Source organism: Mobula birostris, chromosome 16 (genome assembly GCF_030028105.1).
Source record: "Mobula birostris isolate sMobBir1 chromosome 16, sMobBir1.hap1, whole genome shotgun sequence".
NCBI lineage: Eukaryota > Metazoa > Chordata > Chondrichthyes > Myliobatiformes > Myliobatidae > Mobula > Mobula birostris.
The window spans coordinates 76,709,524-76,734,984 of record NC_092385.1 but is presented as its reverse complement, the minus strand read 5'-3'; the positions used below and the strand labels follow the sequence as shown (position 1 = coordinate 76,734,984).

Sequence of the window (25,461 nt, the reverse complement as noted above, 5' to 3'; positions counted from 1 at the left end):
GGAATGAACTGCCAGAGGAAGTGGTTAAGGCAGGTACATTAATGACTTTTTAAAGGTGCTTGGACAGGTACATGGATTGGAAAGATTAAATGGGAACTGCTCCAAAGGGAAATAGGGGAATCTTAATCACAAACAACAGAAAATCTGCGGATATTGGAAATCCAAGCAACACAAACAAAATGCTGGAGGAACTCAGTAGGCCAGGCAGAATCTATGGAAAAGAGTACAGTTGACATTTCAGGCCGAGCCCCTTCAACAGGAAGAAGCCGTTCCTGAGCTGTTGAGTGTCTGTCTTCAGGCTCCTGAACCTTCTCCCTGATGGTAGCAATGAGAAGAGGGTATGACCTGAGTGATGGGTATCCTTAATGATGGATGCCACCATTTTGAAGCGTCTCCTTTTAAAGGTATCCTGAATGCTGGGGAGGTTGGTACATGTGATGGAGCAGACTGAGATTCCAACTTCCTGCTTTATTTTCCAAATCCATGCAATGAGCAATCCCTAATGGAACTATATTCTTTATTAGCAATCCCTAATGGAACTATATTCTTTAAGCAGATTACAAGGTGTATTACTGTTCATTAGCTGGGTATCTGACCTCCACAGGAGTTAAATTATAGTAAAAGAGTCCATCTATGGGCTGGCATGGGACAGAACATCTGTGAAACGACCAATCACAATGATGTCTCAGCGGGTTGCTGATGTGTCTACTGCCAATTATAACACATAGCAGCAGAATTAGGCTATTCAGCCCATCGAGTCTGTTCTGCCATTCCATCATGGCTGATCCCAGATCACACTCAACTCCATACACTTGCCTTCTTGCCATGTCCTTTGATGCCCTGACCGATCAGGAAACCATCAACTTCCACTTTAAATATACTCACAGACTTGACCTCCAGTGCAGTCTGTGGTAGAGCATTCCACAGATTCACTAATCTCTGGCTCAAAAAAATTCCTCCTTGCCTCTGTTCTAAAAGGTGGCCCCTCCGTTTTGAGGCTGTGCCCTATTTCCGGTTATCGATTTGACACTTGTCTTTCTCCCATAGAGCGGATGTCATTGCCGTGCACACCCCTGGGTGCCAGTGGAAAAATCAATGGAGCACAGAGAAGCTTCACTGCGACACCTTTATTCCTTCCCAAAGTGACCCCGGCTTCCATCCCACTCTCTGTTAATCAGGTAAATATCTTATTAACTGCCTAAAATGCAAATACAACTTCGTGGATTTGTTAATTTTACAGCTGAGCATTGACTATGGTAGCCCAGTAATGATGAAAGGTCTTGGCCTCAAACATCAACTGTTCATTCCTCTCCACAGATGTTGCCTGACTTGTTCAGTTCCTCCAGTATTTTGCATCTGTTACCCAGTTATTATTGTTGCACTTTGTACTACTTTAAAATTTCCATTTGATTTAGTTCATACGTTAATTAATGGATAATTCTGGCAAACCATTCCTCTTGGATTTCTCTAAATTTCTCTGGTTATTTCTTCAGCGGTTTGAACAGGGCACAACTGCACGAGCATGTGGAGATTGGCCAGTAAGAACAGCGGGAAGAGTTTAAAAAGAAGACAGATTGATGGAGTATTGGGAGACAGAGTAGGTAGGCTAGGCTTTGGCTCAATGGGGCTTAGGCGGTACGGGGTCAAGGCCAGGTAGGTTATCTGTTTAGAATACAGACAGAAAGTATGTGTGTGAGGCCAGTTTTCTGTGCTCGGTATCAGATGTGGGAAGTCCTGGAGACTCCCAGCCTCCCGGATGACCACATCTGCACCAAGTATGTCGAGCTGCAGCTCTTTAGAGACTGTGTTAGGGAAATGGAGCTGCAGCTCAATGTCCTTCGTCTGGTCAGGGAGAGTGTGGAGGTGATAGAGAGGAGCTAAAGGCAGGTAGTCACCCCGGGACCACAGGAGACAGAGAAGTGGGTAACATTCAGGAGAGGGAACGGCAAGAAGCAGGTGCTAAGGGTATACCTGTGGGTGTCCCCCTTAACAATAAGTACTCCTGTTTGAGTACTGCTGTGGGGGGGAACGGCCTACCTGGGGAAAGCAACAGTGGCCGCACCTCTGGCACAGAGTCTGGCCCTGTGGCTCGGAAGGGTAGGGAAAGGAAGAGGATGGCAGCAGTGATAGGGGACTCTATAGTTAGGGCGTCAGACAGGTGATTCTGTGGACACAGGAAAGAAATGCGGATGGTAGTTTGCCTCCCAAGTGCCAGGGTCCGGGATGTTTCTGATCGTGTCCACGATATCCTGAAGTGGGAAGAAGAACAGACAGAAGTCGTGGTACATATTGGTACCAACGACATAGGTAGGAAAAGGGAGGAGGTGCTGAAAACAGACTACTGGAGTTAGGAACGAAGTTGAGAAGCAGGACCTCAAAGGTAGTAATCTCGGGATTACTGCCTGTGCCACGTGACAGTGAGTGTAGGAATAGAATGAGGTGGAGGATAAATGTGTGGCTGAGGGATTGGAGTGGGGGGCAGGGATTCAGATTTCTGGATCATTGTGATCTCTTTTGGGGTGGGTGTGACCTGTACAAAAAGGACAGGTTGCACTTGAATTCGAGGGGGACCAATATCCTGGCGGGAAGGTTTGCAAAGGCTATTGAGGAGAATTTAAATTAGAATTGCTAGGGGGTGGGAACCGAACTGAAGTAACAGAGGAAAGGGAGGCTGGCTCACAAATAGAGGAAACTTGGAGACAGTGCGAAAGGGAGGATAGGCAGGTGATAGAGAAGGGACACGCTCAGACCTATGGCTTGAGATGTGTCTGTTTCAATGCGAGGAGTATTATGAGTGAAGCAGATGAGCTTAGAGTGTGGATAAGCACTTGGAGCTATGATGCTGTGGCCATTACAGAGACTTGGATAGCTCAGGGGCAGGAATGGCTACTTCAAGTGCCAGGCTTTAGATGTTTCAGAAAGGACAGGGAGGGGGGGCAAAAGAGGTGGGGGCGTGGCACTGTTGAGCAGAGAAAGTGTCACGGCTGCAGAAAAGGAGGAAGTCATGGAGGGGTTGTCTACGGAGTCTCTGTGGATGGAAGTTAGGAACAGGAAGGGGTCAATAATTCTACTGGGTGTTCTTTATAGACCACCCAATAGTAACAGGGACATCGAGAAGCAGACGGGGAGACAGATTCTGGAAAGGAGTAATAATAACAGGGTTGTTGTGGTGGGAGGTTTTAATTTCCCAAATATTGATTGGCATCTCCCTAGAGTGAGGGGTTTAGATGGGGTGCAGTTTGTTAGGTGTGTTCTGGAAGGTTTCCTGACACAATATGTAGATAAGCCTATAAGAGGAGAGGCTGTACTTGATCTGGTATTGGGAAATGAACCTGGCCAGGTGTCAGGTCTCTCAGTGGGAGAGCATTTTGGAGATAATGATCACAATTCTATCTCCTTTACCATAACATTGGAGAGGGATAGGAACAGACAAGTTTGGAAAACATTTAATTGGAGTATGGGGAAATATGAGGCTATCAGGCAGAAACTTGGAAGCCTAGATTGGAAACAGATGTTCTCAGGGAAACGTACGGAAGAAACGTGGCAAATGTTCAGGGGATATTTGCGTGGGGTTCTGAGTAGGTACGTTCCAATGAGACATGGAAAGGATGGTAGGGTACAAGATCCATGGTGCACAAAGGCTGTTGTAAATCTAGTCAAGAAGAAATGAAGAACTTACGAAAGGTTCAAAAAACTAGGTAATGATAGGAATCTAGAAGATTATAAGGCTAGCAGGAAGGAGCTTAAGCAAGAAATTGGGAGAGTCAGAAGGGGCCATGAGAAGGCCTTGACGGACAGGATTAAGGAAAACCCCAAGGCATTCTACAAGTATGTGAAGAGCAAGAGGATAAGACGTGAGAGAATAGGACCAATCAAGTGTGACAGTGGAAAAGTGTGTATGGAACCAGAGGAAATAGCGGAGGTACTTAATGAATACTTTGCTTCAGTATTCACTACAGAAAAGAACCTTGGCGATTGTAGGGATGGCTTGCAGTGGACTGAAAAGCTTGAGCATGTAGATATTAAGGAAGAGGATGTGCTGTAGCTTTTGGAAAGAATCAAGTTGGATAAGTCACTGGGACCGGATGGGATGTACCCCAGGCTACTGTGGGAAGCAAGGGAGAAGATTGCTGGGCCTCTGGCGATGATCTTTGCATGATCAATGAGGACAAGAGAGGTTCCGGAGGATTGGAGGGTTGCGGATGTTGTTCCCTTATTCAAGAAAGGGAGTAGGGATAGCCCAGGAAATTATAGACCAGTGAGTCTTACTTCAGTGGCTGGTAAGCTGATGGAGAAAATCCTGAGAGGCAGGATTTATGAAAATTTGGAGAGGCATAATATGATTAGGAATAGTCAGCATGGCTTTGTCAAAGGCAGGTCGTGCCTTACGAGCCTGATTGAATTTTTTGAGGGTGTGACTAAACACATTGATGAAGGTACAGCCGTATATATAGTGTATATGGATTTTAGCAAAGCATTTGATAAGGTACCCCGTGCAAGGCTTATTGAGAAAGTAAGGAGGCATGGAATCCAAGGGGACATTGCTTTTTGGATCCAGAACTGGCTTGCCTACAGAAGGCAAAGAGTGGAGATAGTTAAAGTGACTTACTAGGGTCAGGAACAAGGGGCTGTGCAACAAATAGCTTTGTAGAAAGAAACAAAACTTGGTGACGGTGAGGACAATATGAGTGAGGTTGATGTTCTGGAGCATGTTGATATTAAGGCAGAGGAGGTGTTGGAGTTGTTAAAATACATTAGGATGGATAAATCCCCGGGGTCTGACGCAATATTCCCCAGGCTGCTCCATGACGCGAGGGAAGAGATTGCTGAGCGTCTGGCTAGGATCTTTATGTCCTCGTTGTCCACAGGAATGGTACCGGAGGATTGGAGGGAGGCGAATGTTGTCCCCTTGTTCAAAAAAGGTAGTAGGGATAGTCCGGGTAATTATAGATCAGTGAGCCTTATGTCTGTGGTGGGAAAGCTGTTGGAAAAGATTCTTAGAGATAGGATCTATAGGCATTTAGAGAATCATGGTCTGATCAGGGACAGTCAGCATGGCTTTCTGAAGGGCAGATCGTGTCGAACAAGCCTGATAGAGTTCTTTGAGGATGTGACCAGGCATATAGATGAGGATAGTGCAGTGGATGTGATCTACATGGATTTTAGTAAGGCACTTGACAAGGTTCCACACGGTAGGTTTGTTCAGAAAGTCAGAAGGCATGGGATCCAGGGAAGTTTGGCCAGGTGGATTCAGAACTGGCTTGCCTGCAGAAGGCAGAGGGTCGTGGTGGAGGGAGTACATTCAGATTGGAGGGTTGTGACTAGTGGTGTCCCACAAGAATCTATTCTGGGACCTTTTCTTTTTGTGATTTTTATTAATGACCTGGATGTGGGGTAGGAGGGTGGGTTGGCAAGTTTTCAGATGACACAAAGGTTGGTGGTGTTGTAGATAGTGTAGAGGATTGTCAAAGATTGCAGAGAGACATTGATAGGATGTAGAAGTGGTCTGAGAAGTGGCAGATGGAGTTGAACCCGGAGAAGTGTGAGGTGGTACACTTTGGAAGGACAAACTCCAAGGCAGAGTACAAAGTAAATGGTAGGATACTTAGTAGTGTGGAGGAGTAGAGGGATCTGGGGGTACATGTCCACAGATCCCTGAAAGTTGCCTCAGGTAGATAGGGTAGTTAAGAAAGCTTATGGGGTGTTGGCTTTCATAAGTCGAGGGATAGGGTTTAAGAGTCGCGAGGTAATGATGCAGCTCTATAAAACTCTGGTTAGACCACACTTGGAGTACTGTGTCCAGTTCTGGTTGCCTCACTATAGGAAGGATGTGGAAGCATTGGAAAGGGTACGGAGGAGATTTACCTGGATGCTGCCTGGTTTAGAGAGTATGCATTATGATCAGAGATTAAGGGAGCTAGGGCTTTACTCTTTGGAGAGAAGGAGGATGAGAGGAGACATGATAGAGGTGTACAAGATATTAAGAGGAATAGATAGAGTGGAAAGCCAGCACCTCTTCCTCAGGGCACCACTGCTCAATACAAGAGGATATGGCTTTAGGGTAAGGGGTGGGAAGTTCAAGGGGGATATTAGAGGAAGGTTTTTTACTCAGAGAGTGGTTGGTGCGTGGAATGCACTGCCTGAGTCAGTGGTGGAGGCAGATACACTAGTGAAGTTTAAGAGACTACTAGACAGGTATATGGAGGAATTTAAGGTGGAGGGTTATGTGGGAGGCTGGGTTTGAGGGTCGGCAAGCCTGTAATGCGCTGTACTATTCTATGTTCTATGTTCTAAAAATTCTATGGGGATAAACTACTTTTACACCAAGAATAGTAGTGGGATTAGTTCAGTATTAGAGTTCTAAAGGGTAAAGGATTTTTCAGGGCTTTCAGAAGGGGTCCATGGAAAGCGGCTTGCTGGACCATTCTTAAATGGAACTAGTATGGAGTTGATGGGTCATATGGCTGCCTTCCCTTGTATAGCTATTCTTTGTTTCTGTGAATGGGAAAGGGAGAAGACATGTAGGGACCCTAATCCTTGCAGCATAGAGTCTGGTTCCAACTCCTTGTATTGAAAACTGGGACTTAATTGGATATGGTGCTGACACTGTGACCACTGTCAGAAGATAGCAGTTCCACACCATTCTCCCTCATTCTTCTGTCTCTATTCTCCAGCTTTTCTCTTTTTCTCTCTCCTCCCTCTCCTATCTCTCTCTCTCTCTCTCTGTCCCTCACACTCACAATTTTAAAAACTTTCTCTTTTAAAATACTTAATTGTTATGTCATAATACAATAAAGTCTACAGTAATGTATGATTTTTAAATACAATTGCACGATAGTTTTCAATAGTTCAGCGGGGTAAGTTATGGGTGATAGATAATACTTTTTGGAGATACTTAAAAAATAAACTGGTTGGAGGTTTTACTGCTCTTTTATGTAATAGTTACTTATTTGGAAATTTTCTATTTGAATCAAAGCCATATTTCTTAAAGTCTGGAAATGTTTCTTTAGGCTCTTAAAGGTTTGAAAGCTCTTGTATGCAAGTTGGGTGCAAAATAGTTTGCCAGATATTCACCTTAGGCCACAGGTAGTGACAATGCAAGGGCTGGAGAGGTTTTGATAATGCTTTTGTATTCAAGATACAAATGTTTGTATATTCAAGATTGTTTACTGTCATTTGCAGTACACAAGTGTAAAGGAGAATGAAAAATTTGTTACTCTGGAACTGATGCAGCACAAAAAGAACACAATAAAACAAAGTACACAATAAATATAAGTACCATAAGGTATCGGAGCAGAATTAAGCCATTTGGGCTTCGTCTGCTCTATCATTTCACCATGGCTGATTTACTATCCCTCTCAATCCCATTGTCCTGCATTCTCCCCATAACCTTTGACACCTTGTCTAATCAAACTCTGCTTTCAGTGTACTCAAGGTACATAAGATAGCTTAAATACATAGATTGATTGTGTATCAATAAAGTCAGGCTAGGCATAGGAGTGTGTTTATAACCCAGACATGGTAATCACACTGGTGAAACCAGCTGACGTTGACTTTGTACACTTAGGTTTTACATATTATCTTCCACTCTCGGCTGTCATTTGGAAACTCCATTTTGTTTCTTCTACTCTTTAAATTTCTGTTTTTAATGTTTAAAAAAACTTATGTTGTTACAGGCAGCATTAATGGCAACCTAGCAATGCTTTATATGAAACATAGAATCATTGAGTCAAACAGCACGTACAAAATTCCTCTGGCCCACTATGTCCATGCTGAATGTCAGGTACCTATCCATGCTAATCCCATTTCCAAATTTGTAGCTTTCTATGCAATAATGATTAAAGTACTTGCTTAACTGGTTCTTAAATGTGAGAACATTCATCTCTACCATCCAGTCAGACAGGGCATTCCAGATTCTTAGCAACTACATCTTTCCCGAAACATATGTCCTTTGTAGATAAACACAAGAGATTCTGCAGATGCTGGAAATCCAGAGCAACACACAAAATGGAAGAACTCAGCAGGTCAGGCAGCATCTGTGGAGGGGAATAAACAGTCGACGTCTCGGTCCAAAATGTTATTCCCCTCCACAGATGCTGCCTGATGTGCTGAGTTCCTCCAGAATTCTGTGTATGTTGTCCTTTGTAGGTACCTTTGTTTTGGGAAAAGCTCTCTGCTACTTGACTTACTCTTGGTAAAAGAATGATATAGTGGGCACAATAAAACATTTTGTTGGAATAAAGCTCTGCTTGGAAGACTGATTATATGGTCTTTTGTCATTAATAGCATGGTCCGCGTATTAACCCTCTACACCCACCCGGGGTGAAGAGACGCACGGTCAGTCTAGAAACCTTTGCAGCTCACCACCATAATCAACAAAGAGCTCTGGTAATGCGACAGAAGGAGTATAACAGGTAGGCAAAAATAAAACACACACAGAATTAAATATCAGTGCCTAATTTAACAATTGAGGCTTTCCACAAAAGAAAATTAATCATATAGTACAGGATTAGCTGAAAGCAATCAAAAACTCCAACATTCCTGAGTTCAAAGATGTTTGACAATAGACAATAGGTGCAGGAGTAGGTCATTCAGCCCTTCGAGCAAGCACCGCCATTTACTGTGATCATGGCTGATCATCCACAATCAGTACCCTTTTCCTGCCTTCTCCCCATATCCCTTGACTCCGCTGTCTTCAAGAGCTCTATCTGACTCTTTCTTGAAAGAATCCAGAGAATTGGCCTCCACTGCCTTCTGAGGCAGAGCATTCCACAGAACCACAACCCTCTGTGTGAAAAAGTTTTTCCTCAACTCCGTTCTGAGTGGTCTACCCCTTATTCTTAAACTGTGGCCTCTGGTTCTGGACTCCTGTTTGCTGCTTGGGGGGATCTTATTGCCCTAGTCAAGTTAGTGGGAACAATTTGTTTTCATTGAAAGGAACAAAGAAACATGAACCACAAACAGAAATAACCACAGAAACAAACAAGGTTGTACTGTACTTAGAGAGGAATAAGAGTTTAAAATTTGCCATTTGTAATGTTAATGAGTGTATGTTTGACATGTTCACTTGACTTTCATTTCCCTTGTTTTTGTAATGGTGGTACTAATGTATTTGTTCTGAATACATAAAAGGGCACGCTAACAAATATCAAATAAACACACACAAAATGCTGGAGGAACTCAGCAGATCAGGCAGCATCCATGGAGTTGAACAAACTGTTGACATTTTGGGCCAAGACTCTTCAGTCATATCAAACAAACATGTTGAACTTTGACAAAATTCTTTTAGGTTGCTGGGATAAGAGGGGATACTTGGGTTTATTATTTGTATGGTTTTTCATAAATTCTATTGTACTTCTTTTTTCCCATAATGCCTGCAAGAAAGTGAATCTCAGGGTAGTATATGGGACATGTACTGTGCGAACTTTGATAATAAATTTACTTTATATTTGGAAAATTGCAAATGTCACTCCAATTTTTAAGAAAGGAGGAAGGGAACAGAAAGGAAATTATAGAGAAGTTCGTCTGATCTCAGTGGTTGGGAAGATGTTGGAGTCAGTTGTTAAGAATGAGGTTATGGAGTTTTTGGTGACACAGAACAAGATAGTACAAAGTCTGCTTTTAAGAAAAGCATGCTTTTCTTAAGGGAAAATCTTGATTGTTGAACCTGCTGGAATTCTTTGAGGAGATTACACGTAGGATAGATAAAGGGGATGCAGTGGATGTTGTATATTTGGACTTTCAGAAGGTGCCACACGTGAGGCTGCTTACCAATTTAAGAGCTCATGGTACTGCAGGAAAGTTACTGGCATTTACAGCATTGACTGAATGGTAGGAGGCAGCAAATGGGAATAAAAAGATCCTCTTCTGGTTGGCTGCCTGTGACGAGTGGTGTTCCGCAGGGGGTGGTTTGGGACCACTTCTTTTTCTGCTGTATATCAATGATTTAGGTGGCTTTGTTGCCAAGTTTGCAGATGATGTGAAGATTAGTGGAGTGGCAGGTAGTGTTGAGGAAACAGGTAGGGTACAGGAGGACTTAGATTAGAGAATGGGCAAGAAAGTGGCAAATAAAATACAATTTTGGAAAATGCATGGTTACGCACTTTGGTAGAAGAAATAAATGTGCAGACTATTTTCTAAATGGGGAGAAAATCCAAAAATCTGAGATCCAAAGGGACTTGTGCAGAACACCCTAAAGGTAAACTTGTATGTCGAGTCAGTGATATGGAAGGCAAATGCAATGTTAGCATTCATTTCAAGACATCTAGAATGCAAGAGCAGCGATGTGATGCTGAGGCTTTATAAAACACTGGTGAACAGTTTTGGGCTCCTCATTGAAGAAAAGATGTGCTGGCATTGTAGAGAGTTCAGAGGACTTTCACAAGGATGATTCCGGAAATGGAAGGGTTAACTTATGAGTAATATTTGATGGCGCTGGTCTGTACTCACTGGAATTTAGAAGGATGAGGGGGGATCTCATTGAAACCTTTCGAATGTTGAAAGGCCTAGACAGAGTAGATGTGGAAAGGATGTTTCCCATGGTGGGGGAGTCTAGGACAAGGGGGCACAGCCTCAGGATAGAGGGGTGCCCATTTAAAACAGAGATGGGGAGAAACTTCTTTAGCCAGATGGTGGTGAATTTGTGGAATTTATTACCACAGGCAACTGTGGAGGTCATTGGGTGTAGTTAAGGCAGAGATTGATAGGTTCTTAATTGAGCATGCCAACAACGGTTAGGGGGCGAAGGCCAGGGTGTGGGGCTGAGGAGGGGAAAAAGGATCAGCCATGATTGAATGGCGGAGTAGACTGGCGGAATGGCCTAATTCTGCTTCTATGTCTTATGGTCTTATGGACTTTGACTTTGACCAGGGCAGATGTGATTCATTAAAGCAAGAGAGGTGGTGGCTTTATAATTCAGTAGATCACTATGTTTAAGTTAACCATGAATGTGCCACTTCAGCTCAAACCCTGCTGTAGTTGCAGAATCTCGGACACATCACTTCCTGGGGTGAGCAGGCTGCCCTGTTGTTACTTCAATGAACTTCCAGTACCTGAATGAGATGCACATGGAAACTGGGCTGTCGCTTTCCTCCAAAAGTTCTCTCATGTTGACCCTCAAAGTTAGTCCCCAGCTGCTTTTTCCAACAACTCCCGTTGGACTTCAAGAGGTCCACCTTACTTAACTGTGAATGGTTTCTGGACAAAAGAGCACTTTCATGCTGGTGGCACTTAAAAGTCAGGTGAAAGTATGGATTCATTGGTTTCCTGGTTTAGGGATTACTTGTCAGTTGTCTTGTAACACAAATTTCATTCCATATGAGTTAGAACACACAACACAGAACACAGTCAGCACATAGTGTTCACCGAATAGGATGCTGAAATATGCTAAATGTCTTCTGCCTGCACACGATCCATATTATTTCAATTGCTGCATATCTAAAGGTCTCATGATTGCACTATTGTATCTTAAACATCACTATAGTATCTAAATGCCAATATTGTAAGTTTGGAAAGTGACAGGGATTGGCACAACTCTGGAATATTAATGTTTGGCATTAAACAAAAAAGTGGCAAATTATACTGATCACAGATTATCGTGAATAAGCTTGCGAAACTATCCACAGCAAATTGCATTCACATAGCATTTCTGAAATGGGAAAAACTGAAAGATGTTCTGAGTAGTCATCACCTGTAATGAAAAAGCTTGAAGTATGAAACATGTGACTCATTGACAAAAGACAGTATTTACCTGAACAACACTGGAACATTTTTATTGGTGTAAAATGCTCCCATCGTTACTGAAACAAATTAAGCTTCCTTTGTTTCCCTGGCAAATTCTGCACCAGGTTACAATGCCTATATTTTGAGATAGTATGTAACATCGTTAAATGAATCTCCAGGTTATGTTGCTCGGATACAGTTGCTGTGATAAAAGGTTCTGAATGTCAACTGTCAACATGATCTTTTATTAGCCCACAGCTCTATTTAACAAGGAATTCTCCTGCGTGGGCCACGTGTGGCAAAGTAAATTTAATGATAAACACACTTCCTCTTCAAGATATTGGTGCTGGTTGTAGAGAGTGCCAGGCAACCACTGGCTTTGTGCAGTTGGTGGGTAAAGCATCTTGGTTCTTATGTTCAGATGCATGCCTCTGTCATTGAAGACCAGGAAAATCTCTCATTGATCCAAATGTTGGATTACAATCTCCTGGAATTAAAATTTGCTTCCATTTGAGTTTGAATTTATTTAAATCTACATCCATCCCACAATGAGAGGGAGTAAAAATCTTTGTGTTATGTCTCAGGTGCAGTGTACAGACATGTGAATTTATAAGTCTAATGTCTTGTAGAAAGAAGCTGTCCCATAGCCTGTTGGTCCTGGCTTTAGTGCTGCGGTACCATTTGCCAGACAGAGCAGCTGGAACAGTTTATGGTCGGGGTGACTGGTGTCCCCAATGATCTTCCAGGACTTCTTTCTGCACCTGCTGCTGTAAATGTCCTCAATGGAGGGAAGTTCACATCCGCAGATGGACTGGGCTGTCCGTACCACTCTTGGCAGTACCCAGCGATCAAGGTTGATGCAGTTTCCATACCAGGTGGAGATACAGCCAGTCAGTATAATTTCAATGGTGCCCCATAGAAGTCCTGAAGATTTTGGGCTCATATTGAACTTCTTCAGACGCCCGAGGTGGAAGAGATGCTGTTGCGCTTTTTTTTGCCACAAAGCCGGTGTGTGCAGTCCAGGTGGGATCTTCAGTGATGTGTATACCGAGGAACGTGAAACTACTCACCCTCTCAACTGCAGACCCATGATGTTGATCAGGCCAAGCCTGTCTCCGTTCCTCCTGTAATCCACGATCAGCTCTTTTGTTCCTTTGACACTGAGGGAGAGGTTGTTATCCTGCACCACTGTGTCAGGGTGTCAACCTCTCCTCTGTAGCCTGTCTCATTACCGCTAGAAATAAGGCCGATCAAGGTCATTTCATCTGCAAACTTCACAAGATCACAAGACAAAGGAGCAGAAGTAGGCCATTTGGCCCATCAAGTCTGCTCCGCAGCTTCCCCACGAGCTAAACTATTCACCCATCTAGTTCCAATTTCCGGCTTTTTCCCCATATTCCTTGATACCCTGACTAATTAGATACCTGTCAATCTCCTCCTTAAACACCCTCAATGATCGGGCCTCCACAGCTGTATGTGGCAACGAATTCCACAAATCCACGACCCTCTGGCTAAAAAAATTTCTCCTCATCTCTGTTTTAACTGGTTACCCTCTAATTCTAAGACTATGGCCTCTTGTCCTGGACTCACCCACCGAGGGAAACAACTTTTCCACATCTACTCTGTCCAACCCTTTCAACATTCGAAACGTTTCTATGAGATCCCCTCTCATTCTTCTATACTCTAATGAATACAATCCAAGAGCCGACAAACGCTCCTCATATATTAGCCCCTGCATTCCAGGAATCATCCTTGTAAATCTTCTCTGAACTCTCTCCAACATCAGTATATACTTTCTAAGATAGGGGGCCCAAAACTGCACAGAGTATTCCAAATGAGGTCTCACTAATGCCCCATAGAGCCTCATCAACACTTCCAAAAATTCCAATAGGTTGGTGAGGCAGGATCTTCCCTTCATGAAATCATGCTGGCTTCGGCCTATCTTGTCATGCACCTCGAGATATTTCATAACCTCGTCCTTGAGGATTGACTCCAATATCTTTCCAACTACCGATGTCAGACTAATAGGTCTGTAATTTTCTTTTTGCTGCCTCCTTCCTTTCTTAAATAGCGGAACTATAGTTGTGACCTTCCAGTCCTTCAGAACTATGCCAGAGTCTATTGATTCCTGGAAGATCATTTCCAATGCTTCCACAATCTCCAAAGCCACCTCCTTCAGAACCCTTGGGTGCACCTCATCCGGACTGGGAGATTTATCTATTCTTAGTCCACTTAGCTTCCCAAGCACTTTCTCTCTAGTAATCTTGACTGTACCTAATTCTATTCCCTGATACCTCTGGCTATCAGGTATATTGCTCATGTCTTCCACAATGAAGACTGATGCAAAATACTCGTTCAGTTCCTCCGCCATCTCTTTGTTGTTCATTATAATTTCTCCAGCATCATTTTCAATTGGTCCCGTATCTATCCTTGTCACTCTTTTACTCTTCATATATTTTAAAAAACTCTTAGCATCCTTTTTTATGTTAATCGCCAACTTCCTTTCATAATTCACCTTTTCTTTCCTAATGACTTTCTTAGTTTCCTTCTGTAAGTTTTTAAGTCTTCCAGTCCTCGTTTTTCCCACTAATTTTTGCTTCCTTGTACGCTGTTTCTTTTGCTTTTATTTTTGCCTTAAACTCTCTCGTTAGCCACATTTGTGCCATTTTTCCATTCATGATTTTCTTTTTTCTTGGAATATATTTTTCCTGCATTTTCCTTATTTCTTGTAGGAATTTCATCCAATTCTGCTCTGCCGTCCCTCCATTTAGTTTACTTTTCCAATCGACTTGGGCCAGTTCCTCTCTCATACCACTGTAATTTCCCCTGTTCCACTGAAATAGAGATACACCTGATACCAGCTTCTCCTTTTCAAATTTGAAACTGAACTCAATCATGACACGAAGCTGGGTGGCAGTGTTAGCTGTGAGGAGGATGCTAAGAGGATGCAGGGTGACTTGGATAGGTTGGGTGAGTGGGCAAATTCATGGCAGATGCAATTTAATGTGGATAAATGTGAAGTTATCCACTTTGGTGGCAAAAATAGGAAAACAGATTATTATCTGAATGGTGGCCGATTAGGAAAAGGGGAGGTGCAACGAGACCTGGGTGTCATTATACACCAGTCATTGAAAGTGGGCATGCAGGTACAGCAGGCGGTGAAAAAGGTGAATGGTATGCTGGCATTTATAGCGAGAGGATTTGAGTACAGGAGCAGGGAGGTACTACTGCAGTTGTACAAGGCCTTGGTGAGACCACACCTGGAGTATTGTGTGCAGTTTTGGTCCCCTAATCTGAGGAAAGACATCCTTGCCATAGAGGGAGTACAGAGAAGGTTCACCAGATTGATTCCTGGGATGGCAGGACTTTCATATGAAGAAAGACTGGATGAACTGGGCTTGTACTCGTTGGAATTTAGAAGATTGAGGGGGGATCTGATTGAAACGTATAAGATCCTAAAGGGATTGGACAGGCTAGATGCAGGAAGATTGTTCCCGATGTTGGGGAAGTCCAGAACGAGGGGTCACAGTTTGAGGGTAAAGGGGAAGCCTTTTAGGACCGAGATGAGGAAAAACTTCTTCACACAGAGAGTGGTGAATCTGTGGAATTCTCTGCCACAGGAAACAGTTGAGGCCAGTTCATTGGCTATATTTAAGAGGGAGTTAGATATGGCCCTTGTGGCTATGGGGGTCAGGGGGTATGGAGGGGAGGCTGGGGCGGTGTTCTGAGTTGGATGATCAGCCATGATCATAATAAATGGCAGTGCAGGCTCGAAGGGCCGAATGGCCTACTCCTGCACCTATTTTCTATGTTTCTATATTATGATCACTACTTCCAAGGGGTTCCTTTACCTCCAGCTCCCTAATCGCCTCAGGTTCGTTACACAGCACCCAATCCAAAAGAGCCGGTCCCCCGGTGGACTTCTGGACAAGCTGCTCCAAAAAGCCATCCTGTAGGCATTCTACAAACTCCCTCTCCTGAGATCCATTACCTTCCCGACTTTCCCAATCCACTTTCATATTAAAATCCCCCATCATTATCTTGACATTTTCCTTCTGACACGCTTTTTCTATTTCCAGCTGCAACTTGTAGTCCACATCCCGGCTGCTGTTTGGAGGCCTGTATATAACTGCTATTAGCGTATTTTTACCCTTGCCATTTCTTAATTCTACCCATAAGGATTCTACCTCTTCTGATCCTATGTCCCTTCTTTCTATTGATTTGATATTGTTACTTACCATCAGGGCCACGTCACCCCCTTTACCTACCTTCCTATTTTTCCTATACACTGTGTATCCTGGGATATTCAGCTCCCAATCACATCCATCATTTAGCCATGACTCGGTGATGGCCACAATGTCATATCTTTTAACCTGCAGCTGTGCAGTAAGGTCATCCACTTTATTTCTAATGCTGCGTGCATTTAAGTACAGTACATTTAGATCGGTATCTGTTGTCGATTTTGCTATATTTCTATTTTGCAGCAAATTACCCTGTATATTCACCAGCCTGTCCTTCTTGCGATCTTTGCTGCACAGTATTTTTGACTTATTTCTATTTTCCTCTTCCTCGACCCTAACACCTTGGTTTCCTTCCCCTTGCCAACTTAGTTTAAGCCCTCCCTAACAGCTATATTAAACAATCCCACCAGGATATTAGTACCTTTTGAGTTCAGGTGTAATCCATCTTTTTTGTGTAAGTCATACTTTCCCCAAAATAGATCCCAATGATTCAAGAATTTGAAGCCCTGCCCCCTGCACTAGTTACTTAGCCACACATTCATCTGCTTAATTCTGCTATTCTTACCATCATTAGCACGCAGCTCAGGCAGCAATCCTGATATTATTACTCTGGAGGTCCAGCTTTTCAATTTTCTTCCTAGCTCCCAGTAATCTTTCTTCAGGACCTGCTCTCTTTTTCTGTCTATGTCATTGGTACCAACATGTACCAAGACTTCCGGCTGCTCGCCCTCTCTCCTCAGAATACTCTGGACTCGATCTGAGACATCCCGTACCTGGGCACCAGGGAGGCAACACACCATCCGGGTATCCTTGTCCGGCTCGCAGAATCTCTTGTCCGTCCCCCTTACGATGGAGTCCCCTATAACTACCGCATTTCTTCTTGCTCTCTTGATTTTGGCACTGGGCAGAATGCTAGAGTCTCATTCACTGTGGTCCTCCTCTGTCAGGCCTGCCTCTTCAACAGAATCCAAAACGATATATCGATTTCTGAGGTGGACTGTCACAGGGGTGCTATCCACTACCTCTCTATAGGTAGTATTCATCACCTCCTCACTTTCCCTAATTAGCCGAAGGTCATCAATTTCCATCTTGAGCTCCTTAACACGGTCCTTCAGGAACCTCATCTCAGTGCACCTGGTGCAGCTGTAATCCTTGGGGAGGCTGGGAGTCTCCCAGGGTCCCCACATCTGGCACTCCAAGCACAACACTAATGCTAGATGCATACCTCTAATGCTACTGTTTGTACTAAATACCAAAAAACTGTAACTTACTCCGTTACTATGAGACTCAACGGTCGCAGGAAGCCTCTTCCCGTCTCCGCCGAAGCCCGTTAAGCCAAAGCCCTTTCACTCTGCACCCTCTCACTCCGCAGCCCGCTGGATATGGCGGTTTTCTTTTTAAACTGTTCACGCTCAACTGGCTGACGTCACGCACCTGCGCATTCTGGCCTCTCTCTCCTACTCTGAGAAATAAAATGTCTTCTCACTGGAAATCCTTAGCCTCTTACCGCTGTCTTCTTGATCCGAAGAGAAAAAGTCTGCGACTTTCTTCCTCTTTTTAAACTGTTTGCGCTCAACTGGCTGACGTCACGCGCCTGCGCAGTCTGGCCTCTCTCCTACTCCGAGAAATAAAATGTCTTCTCGCTGGAAATCCTTAGCCTCTTACTGCTGTCTTCTTGATTCAAAGAGAGAATTTGATCAGCAGATGGAGCTGAGTGTGGGAGTACAGTCGTGGGTGTAAAGGGAATAGGGGAGGGGACTCAGAACACAACCCTGGGGGCACCTGTGTTGAGGGTCAGAGGGACAGAGGTGAGGGAGCCCATCCTTACCCTGTGTTCGTGAACCGATAGGAAGTCCAGGATCCAGCTACACAAGGCAGGGTGCAGGACGAGGTCTCCAAGCTTCCTATCAAGTCCAGAGGGAATTATGGTGTTGAATGCTGAACTGTAGTCCAGGAACAGCATTCTAATGTATGCATTCCCCTTCTGCAGGTGAGTGAGGACGTGTGTTGAGCTGCGACTATCATGTCATCAGTAGACCGGTTCCATCGGTAAGCGAATTGTAGAGGGTCCAGTGTGGGTGGTACCATGCTGTAGATATAGTCTCTAACCAGACTCTCAAAGCATTTGCTTGTAATTGAGGTGAGTGCGACAGGGCGCCAATCATTCAGGCATGCTACCTTGGTTTTTTCAGCTACAGGGACAATGATGGACGATTTGAAACAGGAGACCACTACACACTGGGAGAAGAAGATTTAACTCTGAGTGGAGTCATTGGGACGCCGTCATGACAGCGTTTTTTAGTAGGCTTTCTTGTTTTTACGAGGCCGAGTTGCTAGCTTGACGCTCAACCCAGCACGGATGGAAAGCATGCAAGGGAGCCGGCTGGATTCGAATTTGGGAGCCTTCGCTCCGAAGTCCGGCGCTGATACCACTACGCCACCAGCCGGCTGCACACTGGGAGAGGCAGAGATTAATACACCAGTCAGCTGTTCAGCCCACACTTTGAAGACGTGCCCTGGGATGTCATTTGGCCCCGTTGCCTTGTGGCTGTTGACACGTTCGATTGTTCTACGTACCTCAGCCTCAGAGATGACCAAGAAGCAGGTGTCATCGGCAGCTCGCCTTAGGGGTTCAGTCTTATCAACCTCGAATCTTGGAGGAGGATGGTGTGTTGCCTCCCAGGTGCCAGGGTACGGGATGTCTCGGATCGAGTCCAGAATATTCTTAAGGGAGAGGGCAAGCAGCCAGTTGTCTTGGTACATGTTGGTACCAATGACATAGATAGGACAAGGGAGGAGGCCCTGAAGAGAGATTTCCAGGAGTTAGGAAGGAAGCTGAGAAGCAGGACGTCCAGGGTAGTAATCTCGGGATTGCTACCTGTGCCATGTGCTAGTGAGGGCAAGAATAGTAGGATCAGGCAGATGAATGCGTGGCTGAGAGACTGGCGCAGGGGGCAGGGCTTCAGATTCTTGGATCATTGGGATCTCTTCTGGGGGAAGTATGACCTGTTCAAAAAGGACAGGTTACACATGAACCCGAAGGAGACCAATATCCTGGTGGGAAAGTTTAATAGAGCTGTTAGGGAGGGTTTAAACTAATTTGGCAGGGGGATGGGAACAGGAATAGATAGAGTGGAGGAAGGGGAAAACAGAAACAAATCTAAGATAGTGAGCAGTAAAGATGTCAGGAAAGACAGGCAGGTGAGGGGGCAAATTTGTAGCCATTGGGATGAGTTGCAGTGCAATAAAGTTACAGTGAAATCAAAGCCAGAAGTACCAAATACTGGTCTTAAGGTGTTATACTTAAATGCACGCAGCATAAGGGATAAGGTGGATGATCTTGTCATACAGCTACAGATTGGCAGGTATGATATTGTGGCCATCACTGAGACCTGGCTAAAGGATGCATGTCTCTGGGAGCTGAACGTCCAAGGACACACGGTGTATCAGAAGGATAGGAAGGTAGGCAGAGGGGGAGGCGTGGCTTTGTTGGTAAGAAATGATATTAAATCATTAGAAAGAGGTGATATAGGATCAGAAGGTGCAGAATCTTTATGGGTTGAGCTAAGAAATCGCAGGGGTAAAAGGACCCTGATGGCAGTTATTTAAAGGCCTCCAAACAGCTGCAGTGAAGTGGACTACAACTTACAACAGAAAATAGAAAAGGCTTGTCAGAAGGCCAGTGTTACGATAATTGTGGTAGATTTTAACATGCGAGTGGATTGGGAAAATCAGGTCGGCACTGGATCTGAAGAGAGAGAATTTGTAGAATGTCTGCGAGATGGCTTTTTAGAACAGCTTGTTGTTGAGCCCACTAGGGGATCGGCTGTACTGGATTGGGTATTGTGTAATGAACCGGAGGTGATTAGAGAGATTGAGGTGAAGGAACACGTAGGAGGCAGTGATCATAACATGATTGAGTTCACTGTGACATTTGAAAAAGAGAAGCCGAAATCTGATGTGTCGGTATTTCAGTGGAGTAAAGGAAATTACAGTGGCATGAGAGAGGAACTGGCCAAAGTTGACTGGAAAGGGACACTGGCGGGAAGGACGGCAGAGCAGCAGTGGCTGGAGTTTATGCGAGAAGTGAGGAAGGTGCAAGACAGGTATATTCCAAAAAAGAAGAAGTTTTCAAATGGAAAGAGGATGCAACCGTGGTTGACAAGAGAAGTCAAAGCCAAAGTTAAAGCAAAGGAGAGGGCATACAAGGAAGCAAAAGTTAGTGGGAAGACAGAGGATTGGGAAGTTTTTAAAAGCTTACAAAAGGAAACTAAGAAGGTCATTAAGAGGGAAAAGATTAACTATGAAAGGAAGATAGCAAATAATATCAAAGAGGATACTAAAAGCTTTTTCAAGTATATAAAGAGTAAAAGACAGTTGAGAGTAGATATAGGACCGATAGAAAATGATGCTGGAGAAATTGTAATGGGAGATAAGGAGATGGCAGAGGAACAGAACGAGTATTTTGCATCAGTCTTCACTGAGGAAGACATCAGCAGTATACTGGACACTCAAGGGTGGCAGGGAAGAGAAGTGTGCACAGTCACAATTACGACAGAGAAAGTACTCAGGAAGCTGAATAGTCTAAAAGTAGATAAGTCACCCGGACGAGATGGAATGCACCCTCGTGTTCTGAAGGAAGTAGCTGTGGAGATTGCGGAGGCATTAGCGATGATCTTTCAATGGTCGATAGATTCCGGCATGGTTCCGGAGGACTGGAAGATTGCAAATGTCACTCTGCTATTTAAGAAGGGGGCAAGGAAGCAAAAAGGAAATTATAGACCTGTTAGCTTGACACCAGTGTTTGGGAAGTTGTTAGAGTTGATTGTCAAGGATGAAGTTACAGAGTACCTGGAGGCATATGACAAGATAGGCAGAACTCAGCATGGATTCCTTAAAGGAAAATCCTGCCTGACAAACCTATTACAATTTTTTGAGGAAATTACAAGTAGGCTAGGCAAGGGAGATGTAGTGGATGTTGTATATTTGGATTTTCAGAAGGCCTTTGACAAGGTGCCACACATGAGGCTACTTAACAGGATAAGAGCCCATGGAATTACGGGAAAGTTACACACGTGGATAGAGCGTTGGCTGATTGGCAGGAAACAAAGCGTGGGAATAAAGGGATCCTATTCTGGTTGGCTGCCAGTTACCAGTGGTGTTCCACAGGGGTCCGTGTTGGGGCCGCTTCTTTTTACATTGTACATCAACGATTTGGATTATGGAATAGCTGGCTTTGTGGCTAAGTTGCTGACGATACGAAGATAGGTGGAGGGGCCGGTGGTGCTGAGAGAGTCAGCAGAGAGACTTGGATAGATTGGAAGAATGGGCAAAGATGTGGCAAATGAAATACAATGTTGGAAAGTGTATGGTTATGCACTTTGGCAGAAGAAATAAATGGGCAGACTATTATTTAAATGGGGAAAGAATTCAAAGTTCTGAGATGCAACGGGACCTGGGAGTCCTCGTACAGGATACCCTTAAGGTTAACCTCCAGGTTGAGTCGGTGGTGAAGAAGGCGAATGCAATGTTGGCATTCATTTGTAGAGGAATAGAATATAGGAGCAGGGATGTGATGTTGAGGGTCTATAAGGCACTGGTGAGACCTCACTTGGAGTACTGTGGGCAGTTTTGGTCTCCTTATTTAAGAAAGAATGTGCTGACGTTGGAGAGTGTACAGAGAAGATTCACTAGAATGATTCTGGGAATGAGAGGGTTAACATATGAGGAATGTTTATCCGCTCTTGGACTGTATTCCTTGGAGTTTAGAAGAATGAGGGGAGACCTCATAGAAACATTTCGAATGTTGAAAGGCATGGACAGAGTGGATGTGGCAAAGTTGTTTCCCATGATGGGGGAGTCTAGTACGAGAGGGCATGACTTAAGGATTGAAGGGCGCCCTTTCAGAACAGAAATGTGAAGAAATTTTTTTAGTCAGAGGGTGGTGAATCTATGGAATTTGTTGCCACGGGCAGCAGTGGAGGCCAAGTCATTGGGTGTATTTAAGGCAGAGATTGATAGGTATCTGAGTAGCCAGGGCATCATAGGTTATGGTGAGAAGGCGGGAGAGTGGGACTAAATGGGGGAATGGATCAGCTCATGATAAAATGGCGGAGCAGACTCGATGGGCCAAATGGCTGACTTCTGCTCCTTTGTCTTATGGTCTTATGGAATTACTCTGGGTAGGTGAATTCAATGCCACAGTCGGTTTGTGGTATGAGTCTCGACAACCTGGCTGACTCCTGAAGGATGCACAAGAACACAAGGGCACGAGTAAGTCACCCGTCTCCTGTAGCCTGCCCTCCATTCACTTGACCTTTTGTGTCAGACTGTTTTCTTTACAGTACGAAAGGGTGATGATTGTCCTTGTGCCCTGTATGTAGTTTCAAGTTAAGATTCCCCGGCATATACAAGCATAACACTGCATTTCTAAGTTTTCTTTGCTCACCTTTCCTTAATAGTGTAATGGATAGGAGAAGTAGACAAATATACTGACATTTTTAGAGCAGTGGGATTTATTTTAAAAGCATTGAATTTTCACATTACGGTTTTCATTGAATGCAGCTTTCAAATGCCAATGTAATATTACTGACTTATTGCCACTTGATAGTAGGATTGTTGAACTGGTGTTTTGGAGGAGCAGAGATGTAATGACAACAAAAGAATTCTTCGCCTCTCAGCACTGCGTGCTGAAGTGCAAAGGAAACATTGCCATCCAGTCCACAGGCCAGCACTGAATTTGATGCTGTTGATTTCTGTACCTTGTTCACTAGAGCACATATTGCAGAGCTCAAACGTTGTCATTTGTCCACTCTGAATGTGTAAAAGGGCAGGAAGAGGAACCCAAATGGACATGTTGAGCTTTCCTTTGACAACTTTGAGTTCATTATAAGTACATGGGGAACTTACAGAGTACAGTAAAAATCACCAAGAGAATCACCGGGGTCTCCCTACCCTCATTTGTGACATTTACTGAGACCATTGTATACAAAGGGCTCAAAGTATTGTTGAGGAACCCTACCACCCATCCCACAATCTCTCTGACCCACTACCATCAGGAAGGAGGTACAGGAGCATCAGGACTAGGACTGCCAGCCTGGGTAACAGCTTCTTCCCTCAAACTGTGAGACTAATGAATACCCTGCCACCACTGAGGTCTCGTCACTAGGACAGCAAGCTGTTTATTGTTTACTTGTGCTGCCTACTTCACATGCATTTTGAATTATAATTTATTAATTTATTTGTGGTGATACTTTGTTTTTAGTGCTGTGTGTCATGGCTGCATGGGGGTCCGGAGGAACATTGTTTTGTCTGGTTGTATGTATGTGTGTGTATATGTATGTATACAAATATACACACATACATATACACACAGTCAGATGACAATAAACTTCAACTTGAACCTGACTAACGAGAGGAAGAAGAGAATCTCAGGAATCCAAGAGCATGAAAGCATGAATAGAAAACGTATTGGCATTTCACCAATATCCTCTACTCCAATCCTGCTCAGGATGGGATGGAGAATTACCCGTAATTGTGCAATCCCTTGTCTGAATCGTTGCAACTGCATTTCTAAAACTAGAAAGGATGCAAATTTTGCGAACTCTTGCCACAAAGTACAGATTTATGACATGGATGAAAGCCATATGCAATAAATCAAAACTTATTAGTGATTAACTATTATATTTTTCTGATCTGTTCTGATTTATTCATTCTGTCTTCAGCTTTTCCAGGCTTATTTATTGATTGATTGAGATACAGTACAGAATCGGCCTTTCCTGCCCTTCGAGCCACATCACCCAGCAACCCCCTGATTTAACTCTAGCTTAATCACAGGACAATTTACAATGACCAAATAACATACCAACTGGCATGTCTTTGGACTGTGGGAGGAAACCAGAGCACCCCGAGGAAACCTAGGCAGTCACAGAGAGAACATAGAAACTCTGTACAGGCAGTGGCCTTTAAATTCAGTTTGTTAAGAAAAGTAGTCTCAGTCATGATTAGTTTTATTAACAACTTGAATATAGATTTAAATGTGGTACCTTGGTAAATATGAAGGTTATGGCTGAGCAATAACCTTTATATTTGAATTATATTTCTGTGCCTATTTGTGGTAAAGACCGTTAAAATTTGAAGATTATCTGAGATGGTGTAAGATGGTAGAGACAAATACATCAGGGATATTGAAGAGACTCAGGCAGGTGGATGAAAGAAAACTGGAGGGTTATGCGGAAGGGAAGTGCTAGCTTGATCTTGGAGAAGGTTAAAATATCAACACAACATCATGGGCCAAATGGCCTGTACTATTCTGATGCTGAGGTACATCCCAGGATGCACTGGGACACACCGTCAGTGATGTTACCTGGGTCATCAGGTGTTTTGGATCTTCCAGCATCAAACACCCTCACTCAGGCAACTCAGCCAGGATTGATTAGGCTTGTGTCCCAGCGTCATTGGGCTACAGGTCACACCTCTGGCCATCTGGAGGCTCGTTGATGGTCCTAATGGCTGTCTTCCTTGCAGCTCCCGTAATGCCAAGCAGAGAGTAGGAGAGCATTCAGCAAAAGCTCTACACCCCACCTCTATAGGCCGGCATCGTGCCCTCCACTCCTGTCTCTGGCACTACTCTACCGGCTCCTGGTATCTGGCTTTCTTCAGTTTGAATGCCTCCTCAATCTGGTCTTCCCAAAGCGCTGTAACTTCTACCATGACCATCTGCTTTGAAATTTCTGAGAAAGTGACTGTGTGGGCCTCAGTGAATGATGATAGTGATGTAATGAAGCCAGGGAACTTTAATTGCTTGCTAATATCAACTTTCAGTTGCCAGTCAAACAAGGTGGTGAGCAAGCCTGCTAATTTTTATTATGTAACTTAGTTAATGACGTACACATTACAACTGAATGAGAAAAATATATAAGAAATAAGACCTGGACATCAAAGCTACATTCTGTTGCAGGGTTTCGAACAAAAACACTGACAGTTCCTTCCGCCTCAGATTCAGCTTGACCTGCTACTCGAATTCATCCGGCAGACTGTTACTGTAGATTCCAGCACCAGCAGTCCCTTGTGTCTCCTAGGCAACGTTCTGTTTGGCTGGTAGTCAAGCTAAAGAGGTTACAGACTGAACGTTTGCAAAGGCAAAACATGCTGCGACAATAGCAGACATCCCACCCTGCAAAAACTCATTTCAGGGAGGTAGCACCATCGATTTGCGGGAGACTTCCGGGAGAGGTGGGATGTCTGCGATAGCAGTGTTTTTTTAAAATACTGTGTATTTTTTTAAAAACACAATAGTAAGTAAACTGTTTATATGGGCAGGAGTGGCCTCTAGTGTGCTTCTCTCATGCTGCGGTTGTGTTAAGGAAATTTGCCAGATTAGCAGTGTTAAAACTTTTACCCGGTGTAGTCTAATTTTTCGAAGCAAATGGGTAAAACAGAGGTCCGTGTTTCCTACTAGCAGCAAGTTTCAGATCTTAGTCAAGCTGTTAATGGAGAT

General features: G+C 44.0%; 1 protein-coding gene across 3 annotated transcripts in view; it reads left to right on the top strand.

Moving 5' to 3' along the window:
• Positions 1-25,461, top strand: part of LOC140210890 (uncharacterized) — a 49,668-nt gene that overhangs the window by 3,976 nt on the left and 20,231 nt on the right. For all 3 annotated transcript variants that reach the window (XM_072280151.1, XM_072280153.1, XM_072280152.1), the window contains 2 exons: positions 1,048-1,178; positions 8,287-8,414. In XM_072280151.1, the coding sequence (XP_072136252.1) occupies positions 1,048-1,178; positions 8,287-8,414 (259 nt within the window). The remainder of the gene's footprint in view (positions 1-1,047; positions 1,179-8,286; positions 8,415-25,461) is intronic.